We start from the raw sequence: 13,692 nt of genomic DNA on the forward strand, positions 1-13,692 counted from the left end.
TTGGGAGAAACCGGGCTCAGTCGGGGGGCCAGTTCTCCTCTGACCAGACGAACCAGCAGTACGGAAAAATCAATTTAAGACGTAATAAAACAGACGATGAACACTATTAACAGCAATTATTATATGATGCAATCAAACTTATAGCAAAATGTGGTAGTTCTGTATGTTGTTTCAGGGTTGGCATCATCTGAGGTCCTCTGAGGGGTTGGCATCATCTCTTCTCAGGTGTTCTGGATCCAGACTGAAGCTTGTGTAAATCCTAGTTACCACGGGATGTCAATCCCGTGGCAAAAAAACAGAGAAACAAATAGAAACATAATTAGCGTAGCTGCTGTTCCAACCAAGCAAAATTGATTTGTTTAACCCAAACTAAAGAATAATAATGTGCATTTGATCAGATTGATCATTAGAGGCTGTGCAAAGTGTAAGGCTACAAAAAAAAATGTGCTCAAAGGTCTCATGAGACCATGATGGTTTGGTGGAAAAAGAAAATACACAGATGAGAATAAAAATGAAGAGAGGGAGCAGAAGAATGAGGACAGAGCAAGACTAGATTGGATGATGTCTGAAGATAGGAGGAAGTCATTAGCTTCCTCCTTTAACTTTGGTGCTATACCAATTAAGCTTTGCCAAAAATAGCTCTGAATGTTCTTCCACATGCTGTGCATCACAGTCCATGTTTTCTGACAGCCCTTGTGCCCAGTGGAGGGATGTTAAAAGAATTGTTTTCTTTGTGATAACATACAGCAAAACCTTTGATTGCCATAATTCATAAAATCCAGTTTGGCAATTTAAAATATAATAATGGTTGTTTCTTTCATATCAAACAGACTGAAAAGACTTGAGGAGATAATTAGGTTGGGCACATGAACAGAGCAGCCATATTCTTTCCGCTGCTGTCAGAAATAAAATAATGATCTGTTCATCTCAATGAGCTGAGCAACAGTCTTGGTAAAATGAATTCCAGAAATTGATTATCACTTTGTCCATGCATCATCTAAAAGTGCAAATAAACCTTTGAGCACACTTTGTTTTGTTTAGATATGTCCACATATTTGGGCTCATGGTCTAATTATTGCCGTGACCAAATAAGGAACTTAGGTGTGGTGTTTGACCCAGAGCTGAAATTTGACAAGCAGATTAATGCTGTAGTAAAGACTTGTTTTTTTCCAGATTAGGTCTATTGCTCGACTAAAGCCTATTCTGTCAAGAAAAGTCTTAGAGAAGGTTATTAATGCCTTTGTTTTGTCTCGTTTGGATTATTGCAATGTGTTGTATGTGGAGTCCTGTCAGACCACTATCTCACGCTTGCAATTAGTTCAGAATGCAGCAGCTAGGCTGCTAGTGGGTGCTAAGAAAAGTCATCATATCTCTCCTATTTTAGCTTCTCTCAAGTGGCTACCAGTGAACTACAGGATAAAATATAAAACTCTTCAATATGTTTTTAAAGCAATGCATGGGTTGGCCCCTGCTTACGTGTCTGAGCTCGTTGCTGTTCTTCAAGCACCTAGGTCTCTAAGATCCCCGAATGTCCCTCGTACTCATTTACAGTTAAAAGGGGATCAGGCCTTTGCTGTTGCAGGGCCGAAGCTCTGGAATAGTCTTCCTCAGGAACTTAGAGAAGTTTCATCTTTGAATGTTTTTAAAATTGAAGTCAAAAACTACTTCTTGTCTTTAACCTTTGAGAGGGTGGGCTAGTCTTTGTTGTTAGTAGGATCTGTGTTGTTTTAAGTCGTGTGTTTTAATGAAGCGTTTATTTATTTTTTTGATTGTACAGCACTTTGGTCTGCAGGTGCAGTTGTAAAGTGCTCTATAAATAAATAAAGTGAATAATAACATGCTTAAAATACATTTATTTTCCATTTTCTCTTCACACTAGGTCTTAGTGCATGGGGTTTTCAAAGTGATGTCTCTAAAGCATGTCAGTGCTAAGGGGCCCATGGCACATCTCTCTTTCTATGTGTGTGTGTGTGTGTGTGTGTGTGTGTGTGTTAATGGGAAGTAATAAAAAATATGAAATGCAAATCACTACTCATCACTTTTAACAAATGTTGTATGGCAATATTTTCTGCCTAGGATTTATTATGAAAATTGCTATACAAATATCTGAATTGAAATGTTTATCTTGAGAATGTTTCTCTATACTTTTATAATAATAATAATAATAATAATCAAATAATCAATCAATCAATAAATAAATATTTTGGGTAACAGTTTATTTCAAGGACCAATTCTCACTATTAACTAGCATGCATATTAATATCATATTGGCTGTTTATTGGTACTTATAAAGCACATTAATGACTTATTCTGCATGATCATATTTTACATCTCTTATCTAAACTTAACAACTACCTTACTAACTATTAATAAGCAGCACATTAGGAGTTTATTGAGGCAAATGTCTTAGTTAATAGTGTGGTCTTAAAAAAAGTGTGACCAATTTCAGTCATTTACTCGCCCACATGTAGCACCAAAAAAAAAAAAAAACTCAAAAGTAGTTCATATGATGTCATTCGATTGCTTTGTGTGAATAACAGACTGAAATAACTTTTAATTTGTTTACATAAGCACAGATCAATGACAAAGAAATTTCAGAACTAGTTAGGAAAGGGAAAAAAAATATTTGAACACAGATTTTTGTTTTTCTTTTTAATGGCCATCAATTCTAGAAAGATGCCCTTGATGTAATAGTTAAGGAATCTACCAACAGAGGCCATGCTAAACAACAAAAACTTGGGCAATCCACTGTATGTGGAATTAAACAGATTTTTGCTGTCCACTGCTATTACTGGTGCCTTTACCTCATTTGAGTGTACTTTTTTTTTAACACTGAATAATTATTAATTAACTGAAGACAGCACCAGGGGTCATTAATTCTCAGACTCTTGTCTCTCCCTCTTGAGTCTTATCAAGCCATGAATATTTTTCAACACTTTTTCTTTTTCAAGTAATTATGTCTCTATCATTTATGCTGATGTTGTCCCATAATTGCAGATGTTTTCATGCACACTTTGCTGACCTACAGAATGAGGTATGAGCATTCATGTACATGTGCAATCCAATATTCTTCATGCTTATGGCGTATGTGCCCTATGGTGCATGTTTGAATAATTATTTGCGTGTTGATGATCCTCACAGCTAGAATGCAAAATGAAAAACCAACCAAATTTAATGCAAGACCTCAAAACTGAGAATGAAACCAACACTAAAGATGCTTTAATAGTATTTAATTGTATTTTTAACAATCAGTAAAAATCATAAAAATCTCAAAATATTAGTTTTAAAATTAATATTAGCATCTTTAGATTTAAATGTGTAAAACAACAAAGTAGAAAGAAAAAATTAGCATGTCTGAGACAAATTATCTGCTAACATTTAATGCCACATAAACCAGAGTTAATTTAAGTATAGATAATTTAAGTATAGAGTTTTAGTCATGGTCATTCTGGAAGAAATTAAATGAAATTTTCTTAGATTAAATTGTATAGTATATTTTTAAAAGCCCTTAATCATTTTGCAGTACTTTCAGTTATAGAACAGTTGCACTTCTGTGTAATTGTGTAACTGTCAAAACAATCTCTTGACAATTATTTGAACAAGATTGCATAATCTTAACCTAATTTTTAAAATAACTTGAATGTGCAAGACTTTCAGGGTCACTGACTTCCAGTTATTTTACCTATACATAAGAAGTCTGTTATGCTGTTCTATATTGCAAACTGGTATTTGTTATCATTTTGTTTCAATTTATCACAATCATAAACACACTTTTTTAGTTCAACTAGTTTTACTGTTTACTGCACTTTGCTATTCTCCTAGTTATTCACATTTAGTGTCCAATGAATCAGAAATCTTGCACATTCAAAGAAAATAGCTTGAGGTGGATATCATACAAAAATGTAGATTGTAGAACAATCATGGTTAGGGGTTCAGGTGTTGGGCTTTATGTTACATTAAGGTTTGTGTCATTCACTACACAATATTGCCATCATGAATTAATTCTTATATTGACTATGTGTGTGTGCTAGTGCTTTCTGCGCTCCAACGTGATCCAGATGCCTTGCTCTGGTCGCAGTACCAGTTCGCCCAGTGGCCGGAGTTCCTCCCTCTTCTGACATGCCACTATGTTAAAGTAGCGCAGAATAGAAGCCAGAATAACCTTTTCCTCCATTATAGCAAAACGCTGACCTGAATACACAAACATAAAACTGTCAGCTATTATTAAAAAAAGCCTCTGGAAAAGTATAGAATGACACATTATTTCCATGTATAATGTTTATGCTTGTAGGTCTCACCAATGCAGTTGCGAAGGCCAGCAGAGAATGGAATGTAGGCATAAGGATGTCGACCGACGCAGTTCTCTGGCAGGAAACGCTCAGGACGGAACTCTTCAGGGTCAGGGAAGAAGCGAGGGTCACGGTGAAGGGCATAGGTTATGACGATGACATTTGCTCCTTTAGGAACTTTATAGCCATCTATAGAAGACACACACAAGTATCATGTCAAATGATCAGTGGTGTAATGTAACGAAGTAATAATACTTCGTTACAGTACTTAAGTATTTTTGGAAGTATCTGTACTTTACATGAGTTTTAATATTTCAGCCAACTTTTACTCCACTACATTTCCTAATTAAAATGTATACTTTTACTCCGATACATTTTCCCGAAGCATACTTACTACAAATTAGTCAGAAGAACACGGACTGCAGGAAAGCAGGTTTGACGAATCAGCGGTCTGGTGTTTGGAAGTTAGACTCCTAAAAAACACCTTTGCTCGTGCAAACAAGTGCGCGCACAACCGCGGATGATTCATTTCCCACTCAAGTCGAGTCTGGGGTGTGCGATATACAGTGTATCTGCGATAATATGGCAAGTGTTGTTGTAATAATGTGCAATCTGACATTATCAAGTAGGCTATATCACCAGATCACACACAGAGTGCACGCACGTTGATTTATTAGTCTATTAAAACTCAAAATTCCAGGCATTCTAAATTGTAGATGGCAAAAATGCTTCTGTATGCTGTTTTTATTTATATAATTCAATAGTTACTTTAATCTATATCACACAAAGAGTCCCGTTTTTCTGCAGATATCAGCATGATAACACATTTAATAATCATTTTATACAAGTTCAGTAAAGCAATAAGTGACTTACATTTTAGACATAATATTGCTTGTTTTTGCTCAATTTTGCCAACGAAAATAGTTCCAAACAAAGATCACAGCACTGTTTTGCGTCTCTGAGCAATGGACGGTGTTTACTTATTGAATTAATCAGCTTTTTGAACGAATCGGTTGATTCACTCGTTAACAAAGGCTGCGTCCGAAAGCTCTAAAATTCCACGGCAGGAAGGCATCAAGGCATGTCCGAATCCAAATCCTGCTTTACTTCCTGTCTCCGGAGGTACCTTCTTCTGATCCAATTTTGAAGGCAGCATAGATGTATCATTCGCTGCCTTTGATATCCCACAATCCTGTGCGTTCCATTCCGTGACGGTTGGGATAAAAAATAAAGATGGCGTCTGAAAGTTGTGTTTGGTGGTCAGTTTGTGTGTAAATGTATATTTCTGACTAACATTTTGCACTTTTAATGTTATTTCTAGCGAGAAATCAGTATTATAGTAATTAAATATTCGTTTAGTTATCACCAAAACTCGTTCTATTTTGTTGTAGATCATTAAACCGTTACGCTGCCTCAGAAGCCTGTCCGAAATCAGTTTCACGAGGTGCCTCCGTACAAAAACGCTGCCTGCAAATTTATTGCCTGATAAGGCAGCAAGGCAGCAAGTCAGCTGCCTAGGCTTTCGGACGCAGCCGAAGTCAAATGCTTTGTTCCTGAATGAATCAGCCGTCTGTCACATTTTGACTATTTTTTCATGTTTTAAGTTATTTCAAATATCAGTATTCAATGTTTTATGTTAAAAACAAAACATTAGGCCTATGTATGCATCTGTAACTGCAGCTGAAATGCATCCATGTCCCCTCTGAGATACAGAAACTGTGTAAATACATCTAAATGCTATTTCAGATGCATATTCCAGAAATGTTTTCTTATGTTGGAATGAAAGACACTACTGGATGAAGTGCTTCTTATTCTTACCAAAAAAATACAAAATGGAAGAAAGAGTAAAAAACTGAACACAATCTTGCTACTCAAGCTGTGTATGAACATTTTTTATATATTTATTTGATTCTTTTACATTTTGCATTTACTTGTACTTTTACTTTCAATACTTAAGTACGTTTAAGATTTAAAAAATACTTTTCATACTTAAGTACAATAAATATCACATACTTTAAGACTTTTACTCGAGTAATATTCTAAACGGTGACTTCAACTTCTACCAAAGTCATTTTCTGGTAAGATATCTGTACTTTTACTTGAGTATGGCTTTCAGGTACTTTATACACCACTGCAAATGATACAGTTAAATAATTATAATAGCTTACCAAACCATGAAAATTCTCTCATTACTTATTAATATTTATGTTGTTTTAAACGTGTGTGGTGTTATTATTTCAGTTGAATGTTTCAGTTGAAATCAAATCAAATAAAATAAAATAGAGGATATCCTACTTTTTGTTATTGCATGATAAAAATCTAAGTAAAGATTGTGTGTGTGTGTGTGTGTGTGTGTGTGTGGAAGGAAAGAACAGCACTATAATTTGCTGTGATATTTGGGGTGAGTAAATAATAACAGAATTAAAGTTTGGGAGTGATCAGCTACCAGTACATTATTATTAAGAGAATAATTTATTAAATAATTAAATTTCTCTTGTTGCAGTTCACAGAAGAAAAAAGGTCATACTGGTTCAGACCTCTTTGTTTGTGAACTATTGCTGTAACTGATGAACATAAAGTGGATGAAAAAAACACTAAACTGTGTAAATTAACAAAATACCACATTATTCAATGTATGCATGACCCAAGGAATGAATGAATATGTGACAAGTAGACTAATATAAGGAACTCACTGATCTGTGTATCCTCACAGATGGCTCGGGCAAAAAACGGAACAGAAGGAAAGAGACGCAGAGACTCCTTTATCACACACTCCAGATAACGCAGTTTCTTTAGATCCTCTGTGTTAATTGGCCTCTCCGACTCGCCTGACACACACAAACACATTGCAAAATTATTAAAATGAGTTCCAAACTGTTTCAGGCTCTTCAACAAAGTAATGATTTAAACACCTATTCTTGGTGTTTAACTGAATAATATGAACCACAACAAGTGGGCTTAACGCACCAAAAACCTCAAATAGTTCTTGTTGTGCCTTCCTTTGGACTTCAGGATGGGAGCCTAACAAGTGTATGGCCCAGTTCATGGCAGCCGCTGTAGTGTCATGACCCTGCAAAATGTAGCAAAAAATGCTTTTTAACATAAAGTTTACCTCACCAAGTTACCTTGGTTTCAAAACATTTTAAAATGTCACTGATTTGGTAAACCCATGAACAAGTGTCTAACGGATTTAACTCATCTTGGATCAGTTTTATAATTTAAGTTCTTTTTTTAATTAAATTAATTTTAATACAGTAATACAGAAAAGGAGGATGATAATGACCTAGTTTGCCAAGCCTTGCTTAATAAACACACAAAACAAGCACTATACATTAATAAAAGAACAAAATGTTACAAGACCTTCATATTTAATGGTATTTATTTATTTTTTCAGAGTTATCATAGCATTGTTTAACCCGCAAGTGCCACTAGCCTATGTTGTTTTGAGCAGTGAATCATTTTGTTCCTCTCATCATTTTAACAGTTCCTACCTCAAACATAAAGGTGTCCACTTCCTCCTGGATATCTTCGTGAGTTAACTTTTTCCCATCCTCATCTGTTGTTTTTAACAGCATGTCCAAGAACGCCCGTCTTTTCCTCATCCCCTGATCTGATTCACTGTCAGACTCAATGTAGGTAATGTACTCTGCCCTCTCGTTAATTACCTACATGACAGAAAGACACACAGGTGATCAGAATGCAGCCTTGACCAGATTGAATGTGGTCGGATATTACATAAACACTCACACTCTCTGTGAAGGAGTGAAGGACTTTCAGACTACGGTTGTGTTCTCTGCCTTCACCAAAATAGTTATATACAAAATCAGGCCAGTACCAGGGCATCCTCTGGCGCCTGGTGATGATGTCACTCATTCTGTACCGATCAGAATAATAGAAATTGCAAGTATTAGTAAATATCATATTCATTCATTGGTAACACTTTATAATAACTTTCATTAATTAATCATTAACAAACATTATGTAATGCTTAACAGAGCATTAGTTAATACATATTCAGAGAGCTTTGCTAATGTACTAACGTATAGATCATTATTTCATGTAAACTGAAATGCTTTCAAGTGTCATTCAACTTTTAATTCATGTGATCATGCACTTTTTAAAACAATCGTCAAATGATTTTGACAGATGGTTTACAATTATTAAAAGCTTCTTAATGTACTTTTGAATGCTAACAAATGTCATTAAACCTCAGTTCACATATTACATAATGCTCTTTTTTACATTTACAAATGTTGTGAAAATATAGCTTAATTCGTAATTTTAAGCACTTCACAAACTATTCGTGTTAACATATTATTCATTAACTCATAATCACAGTCTGTAAATGTCATTCATTTGTTGCGTAGACTATTTTCTACTACTTCATTTGTTGCGACTACTATTTTCACATCTTAACAGGAGGGGGGAAAAAACAAGAAAATAATTCATTTATCATTTATCAAGACAATGTAATATAAACAGACTGAACCGTGTTCCCTCATAGTAATCAAATTGACCCCTGTACACTGTTGACCCCTAAACCATCTATGTAGAACTGGAATTATTTTGAAGTATTTTGAAACTTTCAGAACACTAAATATAACCATGACTCTAGACTGTTTCATAAACACACAAAGTCACCCATTGCATGGCCTTTGGTTAAAGCATGACCAAGGAATAAAAGCGAACTCACCAAGCCAGTTAAACACACACAGTTATTTGCAGTTTCAAACCAGTATTGATTTGTACTCGGATGCACAACCTTAAATCTGTCTAGCATCCACCCTAAAAATGTTCCTTCTATATTAACATTTAATAAATGTAAAAATCACTTACCTGTACACACTGCGCACATACTCAGAGTCATGGTTGCTCTGTGCATAGATCTTCTTTCCCATGGCAGTCTCTGAAATGTAACAATTCTGTTTTGAATGTTGATACTTGTCCACATCCTCAAACAAACTTGCATTGTCACCCTCACTAAAAACCAAAACCACCATAAACACACAAACAAAAGATATATACATAGACCATAGTCAGGTTAGACGCCATTAATGCCGATGAAAACGAGGCTGTGAGGAATAAATTTAGTCTTTACAATGCCATGTGCTGTATAATAGTCCAAAATCACATACGTTTGTCTTGTTCAAGGTAACCGTTAAGGTACTATCAGTACGTTTAAGGATGTTAAAATGTACAGAAAACTACACAAACCACAGATGATATCTAGGGCACAGAGAGTGATGTAGTTAAAGCAGTTGAAAGAGCCTTTTCCAGCGTGTTTCGCAAGTTTCTCTATGAGCACCTCTGCCTGTTCATTCATCACCTCCAGGAACTCAGTTAGTATAGAGAAATGAAATGTTGGGGTCAACATCTTACGTCTGCGTCTCCATTTATCCCCGGTACTAACAAAAGGAAATACAGAAGGGAATTTAAGCCAGGTGTCTTAGTTATTTGCAAAGGGATACTTATTTGTCTGCTCTTTATTATTGAACTAAATATAGAATCAGTATTGAACTGTCTCAAGCTCAATCACAATTCTACTGTCTTCAGTTTAATTCGCTGAATTGAACTTGATTTATAAATGATGAACTTTACACAGTTATTGAACTGAACCCAATCAACACTGAACTGACTGGAGCTGAATAATGACAGTATTGTTTTTTTTAGAGCTGCTTTACAGAAGAATATGGATTAGACTTATATTGATGAAGTTGGCATCACTGGTTCTGATCTGATACTACTAACTGACCCTGTTTAATACTGTGAAGTTGCTTTGAAATGTTCCCTACAACTTGACATTATTTAAAATGAGCCTTTATTAAGTGGGTAAACAGTTTACCTTGTGAGTAGTCCTGTTCCCAGCCAGGGGTGCAGAAATTTGTATGCATAAGCCTTGTCCATGTGAACAGGGTTATTCAGCACTGTCTGTATAAGTAGTAGGATTTGCCAAGAGTGACAAATAAAACATAAAATTGAGGACTTGTAAAATTGTCTTTGTTACCACTAGGGTTGATGATATATTAAGTATTATAACAAGTATTCATATGTTTGCAATGTAAAAATGTAAAGTACAATTTTGTTAGGAATATAGAAATAAGCAACATTGTGTTGAATATTGCAACTCTAGTTTCACAATCCTTTCTTGTCTCGCAGGTGTGAGACTGCTAAAACAGATGTTTAACTACATTTTTATTGTATTTTATTCCTTACATTAAACATTTTGAATCAACTTGGCAACAATGGCTGCTGAACTGAAATAATGGTTCCTCTGATCCAGAACTTTACTATCACCACCAAAACTAGTCTTTAATCTGCTTAAACCTTTTCCTTATCCTGTTGTTGAGCTTAATTTACAGTTCGCAGCGTTGGACTTTAACATACTGAATGGTCTCTTTGAATATTCTTCTAATCTTTAACGTCTTATGTATTTCTTTGTACATAGATATCATACATATAGTATCTTTTTCTTTTATCTAATGCACAGTCATCAACTTTTGTGGTGCCACTAAAAAGAGTTCACTCACTAAGGTTATCTTGATCTTCAAACATCTGCTCATATTGTGTAATATACTGTCACTATAGGCCAGAGACCCTGATCATAACAAGTGAGTGTGCGCGTCACATGCAAGTGGACAATACCTCGATAGTCTCAGCATGGTATAAGATGAGAAATGGGACAGGTCCAATCCATAATTTAAACAGAGGAGAATCCCAGAATTCTTTTGTGTAGCCAACCACCTGACAAAAGAATTCTGAAAGACAGTTTTCAACTTTTATACTTCAATGCATTTGAACGGTTACTTTAATTCCAGTGCAAATGGAGTTGTTCACAGTAACATGAACTTTCTATGTTAAAATTTATAGAGACAGGGAATAGTTGTCACATAAGAAAATATACGTTTTGTTGTTGTTTTAATTTTAAAAATAGAATAATTTAGAATATATTTTTATACACTTTTTGATGGTCTCTTTTGAACATTGAGTTGACAATAAGTTGCACGTATGTGTCAACTAACCCTCATTAGAGAATTAGTAGACTGTCCGAATAATATCTGCTAATTCTATTGTGATGGTCTTTGCAAGTACATTTCAACTTATTCTAACCCTAACACTACCAGTCTACTCGTACTCACTTTAATGAGAGTTAGTAGATATGTGGGTGGAAGGTTACAACAGAATGTGTTAAAGCAACCATCAAAATAATGTGAAATTGAATTTTTAAAATAGAAATAAAAAAAATATATAGAATACTTTAGACTATAACATTAAAAATAAAAATAAAAAATAGAATACTTGGCTATAAAGGGGTTGTCATAAACTGCGTTAAATGCATTGATTTATTGAACGATTAGAAATAGCCTATTCTTTAAAAGAATCATAGCATGTAAAAGTGCGCACTTTCATTGCATTTATTTTTTTCTCATATATTATTCGTTTTATTTTTGTCATTCTCTAATAATTTATTTTGAAATATTATCATGTATAAATTATATGTGTATTTTATATTTATTGACGAGATTAGACCAGACAAAACATCGTAAAGATGCTAGGAAGAAAAATGGACCGATATATTGCTCTTCTCACCTCCCGCGTTCGATTTAAACTGCAGCGCGTCCCCGATGAATGGATATGTGTTTCCAATGCCCGGCACTGGCTTCAGTTCTTTCCAGTTGTGCAGGTAGTCTTTCAGCAGCTGGTAGGTGATATATGTCAAAAGAATAACACAAACCGTCGCGGCTACGAACCCAAAAGTATACACACCGACGAGTGGGAACATCTTGCCACTGAGAGGCACGGCGATGCGTGTGTGTCTCTATGAGCTTCCCAGTGTTTCATAATGAATTTGCTACTGGACTTTGGATCATCCTGACAAGTAGTCAAACGCAAGTTCCACAAGCAGTGCTACAACCAAATGAATTTACTAAAGAACTGCAGAACCTCTGAAATGGGAAAATTTATTTGCTGTGTTTATGTTGGAAGTTTATCAGAGACATACGGGCACTTAACAAATTAGGCCTATAGTTTTTCATTGGAACAGTCAGTGGAAAGCCATTTTACAGGATCCAGTGTTCATGCATGCCACAATATAATCAGGGCCATCCCAAGCTGGCGCGGGGCCCAGTGCGAGGTAGGGAGCGGGCCCCCCGTCGGTCCGTTTGCACCAGTTGCCCCGCACTAGGACAGCCCTGGTTCTTTCTGTTTTTTGAATAATATATTTTTAAAATCAATCAAAGCGAAAATAAAAGTCCTAATATTTATTAATCACAAAATATCAGCTCGCATGCATAGCCTAATACTGCTTAATTGGCGCACGTGGCATTTGTGCGTGCATGCGTGCTTTTTCTCAGGATCGTCATCGGACGGTAGAAAGTAAAGGTAGTCTATACTTTTTGCATAATGTTTACATAATCATGAAAGAATGGTGTTCAGTAGGCGTGTTCAATGGTGTAGAGATGGGCAGTATTTTAATTAAATGTATTTGAAATACGTATTTAATTACTAAATAGGCCTACGTATTTTGTAATTTGTATTTTGCTGGACAAAAAAATCAAAAGTAATGTGTAATTAAATACTTTCAGAGACAGTTTTGTATTTGAAATACTCAAAATACATAATCAAGTAGTTCATCCGGATTAGTTCACCTGTTGTTAAAAAAAACTTTTGTTAATTACGCACCCTGGTGTCATTGCACTCCTGTAGGACCTATGTTTATCTTTGGAACATAAATTAAGATATTTTTGATTAAATCTAAGAGCTTTCCGTCCCTCTACAGTCAGTCATGCAACTTACACATTCAAGGTCCAGAACAGTAGGAAAGACATCATTCAGCACCATGTCATTAAGTATATCATTAAGTAATACATTTTATTAAGTACGTGAGTGCTTTTTTTTGCACAAAAAAATATATAATTTACCACTTTATTTGCGAAAATATTATCCAAACACATGTGTTGTGGTACTCTCGTGAACACTCACTCATGTGTGTTGTGTAGCGAATCAGCTCACGGGGAAATATTAATAATTAATCATAACTAGTTATAATTAACTATAAATATTTAGATCCGCTGTAAGTATTTACTTGACCTCTCAGGGTCAACTGTCTGTCAATTCTAAGAACGTTAATTTCCTGGTTAATACAGTTGGTATAGGAAAAGGTTTAAAGCTTAAGCAGTAAAGAGGAGAGAAATAAGCATGGAGCTATGGTACCATTTGATATTCAGCAGATCGACCGCCTGAAGGAAAAGGCTGCTGCGTGTTCAGATCCCATGCTGAGGCCATGCCATGTGTGTGCCCCGCCCTCCGTAGCGCATTATTGACTGTGTTACTAAAAACAATTCTTCTCTAGATAGACAGTTAAAATGTAATTAAATTTAGATTTAATTAACTAGTAACTGAGCAA

At 35.2% G+C, this 13,692-nt stretch overlaps 1 protein-coding gene across 1 annotated transcript; it reads right to left on the reverse strand.

Annotated features, from left to right (window-relative positions):
* Window positions 1–3,785: 3,785 nt before the first annotated feature.
* On the reverse strand, window positions 3,786–12,127 carry cyp4v2a (cytochrome P450, family 4, subfamily V, member 2a). The gene is made up of 11 exons (XM_016444273.1): window positions 11,877–12,127; window positions 10,932–11,044; window positions 10,132–10,217; window positions 9,504–9,694; window positions 9,126–9,195; window positions 8,037–8,163; window positions 7,781–7,954; window positions 7,257–7,359; window positions 6,983–7,117; window positions 4,299–4,478; window positions 3,786–4,191 (listed from the first exon to the last, which is right to left on the reverse strand). Exons 1-11 carry the CDS (start codon window positions 12,067–12,069, stop codon window positions 4,028–4,030), a joined length of 1,536 nt encoding a protein of 511 aa, XP_016299759.1. The 5' UTR covers window positions 12,070–12,127; the 3' UTR covers window positions 3,786–4,027.
* Between the last annotated feature and the right edge of the window lie 1,565 nt (window positions 12,128–13,692).

Source organism: Sinocyclocheilus anshuiensis, unplaced genomic scaffold (genome assembly GCF_001515605.1).
Source record: "Sinocyclocheilus anshuiensis isolate Anshui unplaced genomic scaffold, SAMN03320099.WGS_v1.1 scaffold85, whole genome shotgun sequence".
Classification (NCBI taxonomy): domain Eukaryota; kingdom Metazoa; phylum Chordata; class Actinopteri; order Cypriniformes; family Cyprinidae; genus Sinocyclocheilus; species Sinocyclocheilus anshuiensis.

Excerpts from the sequence above, each read along its gene's own strand:
- cyp4v2a (XM_016444273.1), bottom strand. The coding sequence starts at position 12,069 with ATGTTCCCACTCGTCGGTGTGTATACTTTTGGGTTCGTAGCCGCGACG. Across the intron at positions 10,218-10,931 it reads ACCATGCTGAGACTATCGAG|ACAGTGCTGAATAACCCTGT; the intron begins GTATTGTCCACT and ends CTACTTATACAG. Across the intron at positions 4,192-4,298 it reads TGGCCTTCGCAACTGCATTG|GTCAGCGTTTTGCTATAATG; the intron begins GTGAGACCTACA and ends TTGTGTATTCAG.